Source organism: Convolutriloba macropyga, chromosome 4 (assembly GCF_964194025.1).
Source record: "Convolutriloba macropyga chromosome 4, txConMacr16.3, whole genome shotgun sequence".
In the NCBI taxonomy this organism is placed as follows: domain Eukaryota; kingdom Metazoa; phylum Xenacoelomorpha; order Acoela; family Convolutidae; genus Convolutriloba; species Convolutriloba macropyga.
Window position 1 is genome coordinate 20,677,579 of NC_134471.1, and position 14,825 is coordinate 20,692,403.

Consider the following 14,825-nt stretch of genomic DNA (forward strand, 5'->3'; position numbering starts at 1 on the left):
ACTTCAAATGCGATAGATTTAAATGTCCTCTGACCACCTAATAGGAGAACTTGTGTCACTAACCAAAGTTTTATGTGGAATATATGACCTTGTATGAATTCTCAGATACTTTTTGTTTTCTTCCCGAAAATTTTTCGATTTTGTTTGGTAAATTTTTGTTTGCCCGGAGGTTGGTGGCAGAGCAAGTCAGCGCTGAATCAGTCTAGATACATTCTGTTTGTTAGGATGGCCAGTACTATGATCATGTCACAATGTACACTGGTCAGTCTTGACTTTTGGGTAAAATTTACGGCATGAAAAGTAATATGTTCAGCTTAGCTCCCGCCAACAAGGTTTGCTTTTTTTGCGACTCCAACTCCCGCCTTTGTATACTTGTAACATTCAATTTGCGTAGCAAGTCGTAACCACTAAGATAAATGGGCTTCATGGCAATTGCCTACAAAATAGTTTATGTATAAAATTTATGTATACATACTACTATTGTAATTACCAGTTATAAGCTACAAAACAATGATACTATTCTGCTCAGACTTAAATTTGAGGTATGAGAAATTTTCAGAGTAAACAGGATAAAATTAGTCCGGGCAACTTCTTTGACTTAATATAATCATAATGAAGAAAAACTGCACATAATGAAGCTTAAAGTACTCCGGGGATGCAATGTTTCAGAACTGAATTAATTTTTTTTACGCTTGAAATGTGCTGGTTCAGCGCTGAAATGCTCTGAGACTCAAGTCCGGGTGTTTCTGTGCGATTGCCAAGAAATCATCTATGAACTTGTATGACAACCGGAATTCATATGAAACAATTACTAGCACGTATGATTGACAGGAATATATGACCCTGTAATGAACTTTGAAATCATGGAAATTTCTACGTTGGCGACCACGGCACTCACGAAAGCAAAAATTGTTTTATCATCGATCCCTAGTTATCCTTTACATTTACGTTAATTGTCCCAATTACGCTGATCATATTGGCACAGTAAATCAGCACTGAATCGTGATATTTCAATTCTTTCAATATTTCAATTCAAAAGTTGTATATCAACCTGATCGGTACAAGGAAATCTGTTTTATGAGTTAAGAAAAAGTTCTTCCGAGTCCACTTTGATTTCTATTTTAGAATACAGCGCAACCAATTTGACAGCTGGCAACGATTACAATGTGAAGATAGTGATGAACAGTTTTGGCAGACAGAGTGAACAAGTCATCACATTCACAATGAGTAAGCAAGAACAATTTTCTACAGATACCAAGGTTACTATCCCAGGTTGAGATCCTTGACCCATGACCGCTCTGATCGGACCGACTTAGGTCCCGGTCAACTGTGTTCAGACTGGGCAGACTTGCTCTAATCAAGTCCACTTGGGTCGCGGACAAAGGGGCCAGAGTCTCAAAGTGTAACGGACAAGGGTCTCAAACGCAAATTAATAGCGGACAAGAGGTCTGAAGATTCCTCAGTTCAGAAATTGTTGTTTGTAAACGTAAGAAAATCGTCTGCGTTTTTCCTTGGCATCGTCGACATGTTCATTTTTACTTTTTTCGAACGTAAGGTATCATCGGTATGTTTGGTTTTAAACGTAAAATATCGTCGGTTTGTTTGGTTTCTTTAACTTCGTACTTTCAATAGATTCGGTATGTTCGATTTTTAGATTCGGTATATTTGGTTTCAAACGCAAGGAATCATTTTTATGTTTGGTTTTCGAAAGAAATTCTCGGAATAGTCCGTTTCAAACCACAGGAAAAAGTTGAAAATTACTTGAACACTTGCTTTCTCACAATCAAATCAAAACTCAATGAGTGTGATTTAAATGAACTGAATTGCTATCAATCTTCACGAAATCTCTTAAAATTTAACCTTAAAAACAAAAAAATATATATTTGATCAACTAGTTTTATAAATGAGCTTTAGAAGAAATTCGATCAATTCTTACTCTTTTTCGATGAAATTATCTCCAAGAGGAACATTTGAAAAAATTATCAAGACATTTAACTTTATAATCAAAATTACTACATTATGAAAAAAAGAAATCGAAGTTTTGTATTGATTAAATGGACAATTATCTTACATTCGAAACCGAATCTAAGAAACTGAAAAAATCGAAACAATGAGACCAAACATTCCAACAAACTCTTACATTCGATACTGAGCATACAGAATAAACCGAACAAACCGATTACTTTTGACGTGCGAAACCAAATATACCGCATATTTATTGCGTCGTCTTTCCTTGATCGTCTGGCTTTCTTAATCGTTGAGGTTATTTCTATAGGGATGGAGGCGACCATACCTATGGGCCACTTCTCTTTCAGAAACAATTCCAGCAAACTAAGTTGTGACTAAATTTGCTTTCTCGCTGTTGCTTGCTAAAATCTCTTAAGTGCAGTTACTAGTTTGTTTAAACCAAGACATGTCAAATAGAAAACAATATATCTTGTTTTATGTTGCCACACCCCTTTCGATGTCAACACTTGAGCGTGGCAGTTGAATGATCCTAGTTGATTTTCCTAGCTACATTCTTCGGCGTTTAGCTTATTTGTAATAAATAAAATTAATTTTGAAAAACATTTGTACTAAATAAAATTAATTTTGATTTCCATTGTTCTGAAGCTCCCTGTTTCTTCAAAGTCAATTTTCACCAGTATTATGTGGCTAATGTCGAATTTCGCAATTGAACTTTTTTACCATGCGTGTGTAACTAATTTCCCTATTGTGGATTTGAGCGGACATTCAGCAGTTTTCCGGTTGACCCTATTCTTGATCACAAGAACAAATAAGTCTTTGAATATGGTCTCAATTGATTACAAATTGTATTCGGGCATTAATGTTTTAATCTAATTGCATGCCCAAAATTTTAGAAATTTTTAACATTCACTGGGGAATACAAGGAGCAAATTGCAAGGTGCTAGTTGACTTGGCAGACGTATCAAGGTATAGATATTTTTTTGCTTGTCAATCGTAATCCAATTCTCCATGTTGCGAAATAGGTTATGAGTTAACGTAAATGTACTCAAAAATCCCGTTAAGCCGAAAGTGAAAAAAATTGTATTTTGTTTTGGGGGAACAGATCTCACATTCGGTTGCAATAGATTCATCTCAAGTCCCATGGGCCGGTGAGGCATGGTCATGACCAGGGACCTCGATGCCTAACCAGAAGTGAAAAAAATATATAAGCTAATATTATACTATGTCAAATTTAGGTTAATTGATCGCATACAGATATCGTGTTTTAAAAATTTTTCAGCCTACTTTAGTACGTCAATTTAATGCTACGTCGTCAAAATGTATGCCTACGTCGAAATATGCCTTCTCCGGTTCAATGTGTTACCGCTAAAAATCACTGAAAGATGGAAGGGTTGCGTTTTAAGCCGTGAAGTTTTTTAAGCGGCGAAAGAAAATTTTTCACCGCTACCACAGAATGCGGTGAAAACAAAATTTCAGCGCTATCAGCAGAATCAGGAAGAAAAAACTTTACCATTAACAGCAGAGTGCGGTGAACAAATATTCTCCGCTAATTGCAATACCTATCTGAAATTCAGAGGAAATATCTTTGAAGTTTGAAACAGATGGCGCGGTGGAATAAGAAGTTTTTTAAACTAAGACATCTCAAATAGAAAACAATAAATATCTTATTTTATGTAACCACACATTTCAATATCAACACTTGACCGTGGCAGTTGAATGATCCTAGTTGAATTTTCTAGCTAAATTCTCCGGCTTATAGCCTATTTGTAAGGAATAAAATTAATTTTGACAAATAAAATTTGGTTTCCATTGTTCTGAATCTGCCTGTTTCCTCAAAGTCAATTTCTATTAGTATTATCTGGCCAATGTTGAATTTCGCGATTGAACTTTTTTCCATGCGTATGTAACTCATTTCCATATAATTAAGATTGTGTCAGATAGACCGAAATGAAATAAATCTTAATCAGTGATTAGTTCAGATTCGATACTTATTGTGGATTGAGCGGACATTCAGCAGTTTTCGGAGTGACCCTCCTTTTGCCCACAAGAACAAGTAAGTCATTGAATTGGGTCTCAAACGACCCGGGCATTAATGTTTTGATCTTAATGTATTCGGGCATTAATAATTTGATCTAATTGCATGCTCAAAATTGTAGAAATGGTTAACCTTCATTGGGGAATACAAGCGGCAAAATGCAAGGTGCTAGTGAAATTGACAGACGTATCAAGGTATAGATATTTTTTTGCTTGTCAATCGTAATCCAATTCTCCATGTTGCGAAATAGGTTATGAGTTAACGTAAATGTACTCAAAAATCCCGTAAAGCCGAAAGTGAAAAAAATTGTATTTTGTTTTGGGGGAACAGATCTCACATTCGGTTGCAATAGATTCATCTCAAGTCCCATGGGTTGGTGAGGCATGGTCATGACCAGGGCCCTCGATGCCTAACCAGAAGTGAAAAAAATATATAAGCTAATATTATACTATGTCAAATTTAGGTTAATTGAACGCATACAGATATCGTGTTTTAAAAATTTTTCAGCCTATTATACTTTAGTACGTCAATTTAATGCTGCGTCGTCAAAATGTATGCCTACGTCGAAATATGCCTTCTCCGGTTCAATGTGTTACCGCTAAAAATCACTGAAAGATGGAAGGGTTGCGTTTTAAGCCGTGAAGTTTTTTAAGCGGCGAAAGAAAATTTTTCACCGCTACCACAGAATGCGGTGAAAACAAAATTTCAGCGCTATCAGCAGAATCAGGAAGAAAAAACTTTACCATTAACAGCAGAATGCGGTGAACAAATATTCTCCGCTAATTGCAATGCCTATCTGAAATTCAGAGGAAATATCTTTGAAGTTTGAAACAGATGGCGCGGTGGAATAAGAAGTTTTTTAAACTAAGACATCTCAAATAGAAAACAATAAATATCTTATTTTATGTAACCACACATTTCAATATCAACACTTGACCGTGGCAGTTGAATGATCCTAGTTGAATTTCCTAGCTATGTTCTCCGGCTTTTAGCCTATTTGTAATGAATAACAATAATTTTGACAAATAAAATTTGGTTTCCATTGTTCTGAATCTGCCTGTTTCCTCAAAGTCAATTTCTATTAGTATTATCTGGCCAATGTTGAATTTCGCAATTGAACTTTTTTCCATGCGTATGTAACTCATTTCCACATAATTAAGATTGTGTCAGATAGACCGAAATCAAATAAATCTTAATCAGTGATTAGTTCAGATTCGATACTTATTGTGGATTGAGCGGACATTCAGCAGTTTTCGGAGTGACCCTCCTTTTGCCCACAAGAACAAGTAGGTCATTGAATTGGGTCTCAAACGACCCGGGCATTAATGTTTTGATCTTAATGTATTCGGGCATTAATAATTTGATCTAATTGCATGCTCAAAATTGTAGAAATGGTTAACCTTCATTGGGGAATACAAGCGGCAAAATGCAAGGTGCTAGTGAAATTGACAGACGTATCATGGTATAGATATTTTTTTGCTTGTCAATCGTAATCCAATTCTCCATATTGCGAAATAGGTTATGAGTTAACGTAAATGTACTCAAAAATCCCGTTAAGCCGAAAGTGAAAAAAATTGTATTTTGTTTTGGGGGAACAGATCTCACATTCGGTTGCAATAGATTCATCTCAACTCCCATGGGCCGGTGAGGCATGGTCATGACCAGGGCCCTCGATGCCTAACCAGAAGTGATAAAAATATTTAACCTGGAATTTTGCTATGTCAAATTTAGTTTAGTTGAACTCATACAGTTATCTTTTTTTAATTTTTTCAAACTTATTTTACTTTAGTACGTCAATTTACTGCTACGTCGTTAAAATGTATGCCTACGGCGAATTATGTCTTCTCCGGTTCAATGTGTTAACGCTAAAAATCGCTAAAAGATGTAAGGGTTGCGTTTTAAGCCGTGAATTTTTTTAAGCGGCGAAAGAAAATTTTTCACCGCTACCACAGAATGCGGTGAAAACAAAATTTCAGCTCTATAAGCAGAATCAGGTGGAAAAAATTTTCACCGCTACTTGCGGAATGCTGTGAAAAAGTTTTCACCGCTAAAATCGCAAACCTTACAAATATTCACCGCTAATTGCAATGCTTATCTTAAATTCACAGGAAATATCGTTGAAGTTTTTTTAACAGACGGCGCAGTGGAATAAGAAGTTGTTGACATGCAGTAGGCGAGGAGTTTGAACCAGTATTTGGCAGTTTCTTTTTTGTAAGAAATCCGGTGGTTGCGGTGAAAAATAAATTTCACCGCTAAAAACCGCAAATCATACAAAAATTTACCGCATTCAGCGCTAAATGATGCGGGCGCTTTGCGGTGAAATAGTTTTTTTCACCGCTATTCACCGCTAATCTTTATTTTGATCTAATATTTATTTACATTATTTTTTGACCAAAACTCGGCCCAGGTTAGGAAATTGGCCACGTAATGAAGATTGTTGCAATGTTAAATTCTATCTCAGAAGGTGTTTCGCCAGGTTAAATTCGGGTTCTATACTATCAAGCAAGTTTTGTATTGGAAAGGGGAATAACTTGACACCAAGCTTTAAAATCCAAATATTTTGGAAGACTTTTAAGTCAAATCAGTTTTTCCTATTCAGCTGATTCACCGCAGAATGTGTTTGCTTCTGACATGACGACAACCTCAGCTCAATTAAACTTGGACCCTTTCGAACCCACGAAGGATCCAAACAGCAACAGTGAGCTACAGAACTGCACAACTGAACAACTTCAAATTAGCCAAGCCATTAATGAACTGGATTACGTCACACTTTTCTGGACAGAGGAAGAGATACGCAACAGAACGTCAACAGAAACAATTGATGTTGCCAACTCTTTCACTGTGGGCAATTTGGACTCCGGGCTGTTTTATTGCTTCGAAGTGGCTCCGATTGACAATTGCACCAATCAAGTCAATGTGAACTCTACTCTTACCATCTGCGCTCCAACTGGTATGAAAAGTCTTACATCAATTTATGGTCTTTGAAAATAATCGAAACTCAAAATTTTAGGGTAATTTTTAGATGGTAAATGCATTCTAAAACATTTAAATAGTCCCGTATTGCCTAACTACAGGTAAATGTTTCGTCAATTTGTGCATATTAGAATTGCAACATTTTTGGAGAGAAAGTTTTGGATAAGATTTGGAGAGGAAATTATAAAAACTGGCCTCAGTGCCCCAAAATTTTTTGCCGGGGAAAGGAGATTTTGGCAAAATTCCTACATCTGGTGACTGATGCATTTTGCAGTGTTAGAACTGAAGTGTTTTTTAGTTCCAGTGCAAATAACGGAGCATAGCAACAATCTGTCTTTGAGTGAGGATTCAAATGAAGGGATTGAACTACATTTGGAGCTGACGGCTGATACTGCAGCTGAAATCATTCATGTCGACGTCACCTGCATTGCTACGATAGCAGTCATTATTCAAAGTAAGATTGAAACAACCTAAAATAAAGAAAATTGTCAAAAAAAGAAACTCAATAGAAGTCAGTCGCTTTCTAATTAATGTTCAATGAGAAGTTACTATGAGAAAAATACTCTCTGATATAGCATTTTAGCCAACTGTTGAATCACATACCATTTATATTTATTCTAACCTTTTAATGGGTACCATTAGTTAACAAAGTAAATGCCAATTTATATTTGGATTTCCCCTTTTTTAACACACATTTCTGTTCCGCGCAAATTATTTACTCGAAAAGGCACAAAATTTCTTGCTATTTCGAAACACTGCTCATTTTTGGAGACAAAGACCGATTTGATCTCAACACGATAGTTCTTGACTACTACCATGAGTTCACGTTAGCTCACTTTAGTTTTTCGGAGCTCACAAAAAAAACGAGCTCACAAATGCAACTGTGGACTTTCATTGCAAATTTTTACGCGCAGATTCCATGCGAAAGTTCATTAAAAATCCGTAACTGACAAATCTTCATTATTTTAGTTGCAAAGCTGTAAGCTGAGCGGAACTATATTGCGATGCTCTTGGATTTTTATGACTCAAAGAGGAGTATTGGTTTTCTTGTTTTTTTAACCGGAAATACTATTTGTTCAGGCGGTTTTTTTACCTAAAAGTGAATGGGAGTAAAATTGGCGTGTGAACTAACGTTTTCTCAGCAAGAGAAGTTTTCTGTTCATGCGCTGCGTTCATTGACTGACTTTTTGAATTTGAAAAGAGTTTTTGAGAGGTTGAATGACTTTGAAAAGAGTTTTTGAGAGATTAAATGCATATTTTGTCAAATTTAAGTCCATAACATAAACCCGTGTTCGGTTTTGATAGTTTCATATACTAGAATTTTAAAAATTGTTGGCGTACTTTGCTTTGCTCTACATACGAAGAGAGCAAGTTAAATCATTAAGTCAACATTTTCGCGTTAGAGCATTAAGTTCTATATAGAAAAAAACATTGGTGCCGACTCTAATTAGTAGGGTAACAAAAAACACTAAATTAAGTACATTAATTGCAAAATTCAAAAAGCACAAAAAGTAAAAGAAATCCAAAAAGTGAAATGCAAAAGGCGATTTTTAATTAATATCGTATTTGATATTTTTTGATGTTAAAGAAACATTTCAGCCAATATGAGAACTCTTTGATTCGTTTCCGACGTCCTAAGTCTTTTTGCTGTAATTTTTTTTCGTTTTGATGAGCGCGTGGGATGCATCTCAAAAATTGTAGAAGACACTTGCAATTAAAATCCACTGAGAAATATAACTGCAGTTCACTTCTGCTTGATGTGGAATCTAAATACAAAATTTTGCGGTAAAGATAAAATCATGACTTTTATATTATTTTCGTCTGTTTTCCTCAAACTCGATTAGCTTTGGTTAGAGGACTATCACTCAGATCTTCACTAACAGTTAAATTGGCCCTAGTACACTTGTACTCATGTCCCGAGGTCTTCAGGAACTTTTTTGAATAGTTTTTTAATTTGATTTTGGCATCATGATTTTTTTAGTTCAAAGAACATTTCGGCCACACAATATAATAAAAAAGCGTATCGTACAATACATTAATCTTGTAACACTAAAACTGATTTCTCTATTAACACGATTTTTTCAATCATCTACTTTAGTTAACACTTGCTTTCGTAATTGTTATCAGCTGTCATCAGACAAAGCGGCCCTTTCAATTTCAATATTAAATTCAATGTATGTTACAAATCTGTAGTCTAAAAAATTTTAACTTTGAATTATATCATTTATCAGCTTTAATTGGGTTGATGAACTGTATTTCGTACAAAACAAAGATGTTTTACTGCCCAACTTTTCCGTGAAAGCCCGTCGAAGCCGTAAGATGAACTGCTAACCACCATGTGTAGCAATCTTCCCTCAACTGCAGCAAAACGTTCAAATGCAAAATTGACGAATTTTAACCAAATTTGAGCCTCCTTTTATATCGAAGTGCCTTGTTGACTAGTTTATTTAATTTTTGGATTGAATTTGATAAAATTGTTTACTGTCTGATTGCAAACTTCATTTCTTTGTTTTTCCGTAAGATCAGTGGTTATTGAAATATCATGCCGAGAGCCAATAACATGTTACATATATGATTTCTACATGATTATGATAAATGTAACAAGTTATATCTTGGTTCTACTTCTCTTCATCTCTATTTATTTGACCCCCTATCATTTAAACCCGATTTAATCACCCCTCTTTCATTTAACCACTCTATCATTTCACCCATCTATCATTTCATCCCGCCAATTAGCAGTCAACATTAAAGGAGTGTTTTGTCATAATTAAGTGGATAAATCAATCCCACTTTCGGTTGTGATAGTTTCATATCAAGTCACACGGGCCACTGAGACATAGCCATGGCCCGCGAGGCATGGCCAAATGATTATATTGCTAATTTAATAATCCTGATTTTATAAAAAGATAAAAAATCGGGGTGAAATGATTAAAAGATAGAGAGGTTGAATGATGCAGGGTTGAACAAATCGGGGTTAAATGATAGGGGGTTAAATGAATAGGGCTGAAAAAGAGGGACACCTTATATCATATGTTCAAAGAGATTATTAAGCATGACAATCTAGGAGCATAACTAAAATTTTGAAAAACAAAAAATGAAAAGCAACTTTTAAACAGCTTTTACTTAATGTTCCCTTTGCCAAAATAAAATTTGATTAACGTTCGTTCGTGCCTAATTAGGTAATAAAATCCGACACGACTGCATCGGAACACATGGTTCACTTAAGTTCAAAATCAGAATTTAACCTTTGTCAGAATTTAACGAAATACTTAACTACTGTGGGACAATAGACACGGATATAAAATGTACTCTGTTTGTGAACAACAAAATGTAGTTTTCTTGTCAAAAAAAACAAAAATGAGATATCAAAGCAAAGCTGACATAATCGATCAAACTAAATATACATTGAAGCAGAGTCCAATGAGCGCGATTTATATTGGTAAGCAACAAATTTTATTTCCATTAACATCTACAAAAATGTAGCGACAGACGATCGAAAGGGTATCGTATACTTGAGGTCTCTCCATTGTGCGAAAGTTGTGTGTTGATTTATTGAACCTTATTGAACCTGGCAGCGGGTTGATCAGATTTTGTTAATTTCTCAGGTGATGGTGCTCTCTTGATCACAGTAATGGAAGAACAACTGGCGTCTCAAAATGTGACTGAGTGTCGAGTGTTTGAATGTGTGGATAGTGGGAATTCACTGGACAGCGAAGTAATCAGCTCTGATCAGAGAGAACCAGGAATCAGTTGCACTATTGAGATTTACTCTTCAACTGGAGTATCAGAGTCTGAACACACTAGAGTAGCCCGTTATGAAAGTAATTATTATATTAATTATCTGTTGAAGACCTTAATCCAAAACACCTAACAAAAAACAGCAGATCAGTTGTAAGAGTTCCCTGGGTTTTTGGTTCCCAAATTAAACAGCTTTGCAATGTTTGGTTTCAGTGATACAATCGGCCCTAATGGTAGGAAACGTTCGATATTTTTCTATTTTGGAACCTAAGAAAGCTTCGTTTCCTCCGGCCTAAGGGAGCAAGCGATCTTATGTCCAGTTTGAAACCAAAGAAATCTTACATCTCAAGATTTTGAAACCTCCGTTTTTATTGTGGCATCTCAGCAATTTCAATCGTAACTTGTGACAATATTTGTGAGTTTTCGAAAAACTTCCTTTCTACCATAGTTGATAAACGGTGTATATCTTGTAGGAATCTCTCAGGTTCCTGCAGAAAAATATTATCTCTCAAAACTAGGGAGAAAAATGATAATCTCGCGAAGCTGTTTATCTTGCAGAATACAGCAGAAAAATATCCAACAGGATCTGCCAGAAAATGGTGGCCTTGTAAAATCTCAAATGAAGTCTGTGTCAACTATATTAGTACTGATTGTCTTTTTCTGAAACTTTTCGTTCTGCCGACTCTTTGTCTGATAGTTTTCGTCTTCCGACCGTTCAATTTTTTGGTCCTCAAAAACGGGTGAAATCGGCATAGCCTTGGGGGAATTTCTAGTCGGTGAGCAGTTCTCTTGGAGCAATACGCCATTCTAGTCTCTACGTAATACAAGTTACGAGATTAGCTCAGAAGCTCAATTAGAGTCATGGTGTCAGACAATGACTAAACCGGTACGGAAAAAAGATTCTGCGAAAATCTCAAGCCTAGACTAATTTTCAAAATTGAAGCATACATTTTTTTACTTTCTAGAAACCTGGAAGAAACTGATCATGTTGCAGGAATCTGGCTGACAAATGGTTTTTGTAAAAACTTGTTATTCTTGTTGCGTTATTATTTCGTTATTTTTGCATTTTGTAGGAATCTGACTGAAGTTGCGTTGTCTTGTAAGAAACAACAAAGTTTACCAGATTTTCACAGGACAACCATCTAATCTCGATTCTACGCAAAATTCTAGCCGAGTCATCTCACAAAAAATCATTGTTTAAGCTGTGGTTTTAATTTTGCTCTGAATTCCTGTGAAGACGTTGCCAAAGAAATTGTTGACCGTTGAAATTTATCGTAGAAAATGTTGTCAATACTTTAGCTTGCTATTTTGGGATGGAAGTTCGCCTTTTTGGAGCTCTAAATTTCATTTTTTAAGCATCCAGAACGAATTGCAGATTTTGTTTGACAACCTTCTTTATTCGATTAAAATTTTTTCATTTAATTTGATTTATTATTAACGCAGAGCGCTTATATTTGTTCTGACCCCTCTTAAGGGTGGTAGGAACTATATACTCAAGTTGTTTTTTTGTTCAGACAATTTTGACCGATCGATACATTCATCGTACACATTTGTGTGTGGTATCAATAAAAAGCCCCTCCAACGTAGAACATGGAATCAAAAGGAATTCTGAATGAATTTTGTATTTTACAGGGAGTTAAGGAGTTTTGAAGTTTTGTGAAAAATAGGCGGATTTCCGTTGTTTTTATTCACATTTTCCGGAATTTTGCCATAAAATTTCGTCGATTTTGTTAAAAATTATGAAAAAACGTTAAAAATTGTACTGTTGATTTTATTTTTAGAATCAAAAATGGTACTGTTGACTGTTTTGATTTAATTTTTCTGGCTGAAATTTTGGCTAAGTTTTTCAAAATTCAGCTTTTTTCAGCAAAAATTGCCCGAAACAAGCTTTTTAGTCCACCTTGATTAAATTTGCCGAAAGTACACAACCCAAAAACAACAAAAACACATTATTTGTAAACTATACAGAGAGCTAGTTTTATTTCCAATTCCATTGAGAGTAGTCTAGAACCAAAAATTTGCCGTTTTTTGCTAATTTCACTCTATGATTATCAAAAACGCAGCATTTATCTTTGATCTTATCTTTTTTGCGGTTTTTAGCGTTAAGTTATGGTTTCTGGCTTTGATACTACTAGGTTTCAATTCTTTTTGTTTTTAGGTATTGACCTGTTTCTCATGTTTTTTTCTCATTTTGTCACATTATCACACTATTGACAGTTCACTTATTACATTATTGGTGTTCAAATTAGGGAACAATTGATTATTTAAAAGTCCGGAAAGGCATAGATTATGGTTTTAACGGCTTTGACAACCCTTTCTCGAAGAATATAATTGAGTTTTTGCAATCGTCTTTAACTGTCGTTTTAAATGTGTCATTTGGTCGTATGAAATCACCTGGATAATGACAGCTCTCATTGGCATTTTATGAAGAACTAAATGAGTCTTTATTCTAATTTGAGTAGATAGCTGATGGCTTTCATGACTTTGAAAACATTTGTTTTCAAAAATAAAAAACCTCTTTTAACGCTGTTTAACTTCGCATTATCGTGCTTTTTTGTCTATTTGTTACTTAGCCTCGTTAATTACAGGTCACATATGACATTATTGTTGTCAAGAGATGATGCAAGTGTACAAAATCTAATGTTTTTTTAAGAACTCATTATGAATTTCCTGGCTTCGGCACGTGTTTTTCGCAGAAAAAGTAAACTAATTTTTGTCTTTTGTCTATTTTTAACGTCTTTTTTGTAGAGCTAAGAGAAATTCTCAATATTTACGGGTCTCAAACGCTTTGGACGAATAGACGAACCTATTTAATAATTTCATTTTGTAGCTAACGGCTTTCATGACTTTGAAAATAATTGTTTTCGAAAAAGAACAGAAGTGTTAATTATTTTGGCCTTTTCTTTCATTTTTGGTCTACTTGTTACCTATTCTCAATAAAGAGAGGGCCTATACCACAATTTAAGTGCTAGATGAAGGCTCATTGAGGCATATTTTGAGGGGCCACGTATGGCCTTTCGGCTTCGACAGCGTTTTCTCGTAAGTTTTAGATGAATTTTTTTTGCCTCTCTTTGTTGTTCTTTTTGTAAACGCATAAAAAGTTTATTAATGACAGATCTTAATGCCCTTCCATAGAGTTTTGGTTGATCATAAACAAATTGGACGTTTTCAATTGCCATCTAAAGGTTTTCCTTTCTCTGAAATTATATGTTTTTAAAAATATAAGCCAATCTTTTTCTTTGCTGTTCTTTTTCTTTTTTGTCTAATTGTCACCGAGCCTTCTTATAGAGTGGTACCATATGTTTTCTGGTGAAGTATAATTTTTTTGTATTTTTTTCAGTTTTATCCGACGCTATTTTGAGCTTGTTAGTAAGTTTTTTTTCAAATCGACATAAATTTTTGGATGTAATTATTATTTGTTGTTATTGCTGTTTGATTTTGGTTGTTCGTCTTGACTTGCTTTCTTAATAATAACTGATCTCATCAATCTAATGCGGCATTTTTTACTCCAATAAAATATTTGCGTCGGAGGCGACTTTTGTTCATACACTTTTACTTTGAAAAATACTTGAATTTTCGTGTTTTCTATCTGTTCCTCATTTGATAGACAATTATGCCAAAAATTTGGATGAGCGGGGTCGGAACTTTATGTGCAAACGCAGATTACCGAGCCTCCATGTTTAAAATTTGTCTTCCAATTGACCCGACGCAGTTCAGATTTGAGAATTAGTTCCAGCGTGTGCCTAAGTTTAAAAAAGTTTTAACATTGTACCTAGGAAACTAAAAAAGATCTCTATGTTTAAAAAAATGTTAGTGTTTTTTTCAAAAACTGATTAAATGGGCACTGATTTTATTAAGATCTATTTCAACATTCAATCTTCTTTTGATGTTGATTCGGATTAATGATATTCATCATCTCTAAGCTGGAAGTGAAGTGAAAAGGAACTTGGTTGGTGTTGTGAGTTTTTTACTGTAATTTGAAATCAGAGCAGTAAAACTGTTTTTTGAAAAACAATTCTTCTCGGTAAATTTTCCCGTTCAATTGGGGTAGTTCGACTGTTTTTATGATCTATTTGATCCATTTTTTCCCTAAATATGTCCTAAAATTCAA

At 34.8% G+C, this 14,825-nt stretch overlaps 1 protein-coding gene across 1 annotated transcript in view; it reads left to right on the forward strand.

Moving 5' to 3' along the window:
* LOC142338018 (uncharacterized) overlaps positions 1 to 14,825 on the forward strand; it is a 100,791-nt gene that overhangs the window by 29,691 nt on the left and 56,275 nt on the right. The window contains exons 12-16 of the mRNA XM_075387652.1: positions 225 to 261; positions 1,126 to 1,227; positions 6,603 to 6,953; positions 7,275 to 7,430; positions 10,582 to 10,797. Coding sequence (XP_075243767.1) covers positions 225 to 261; positions 1,126 to 1,227; positions 6,603 to 6,953; positions 7,275 to 7,430; positions 10,582 to 10,797 — 862 coding nt within the window. The remainder of the gene's footprint in view (positions 1 to 224; positions 262 to 1,125; positions 1,228 to 6,602; positions 6,954 to 7,274; positions 7,431 to 10,581; positions 10,798 to 14,825) is intronic.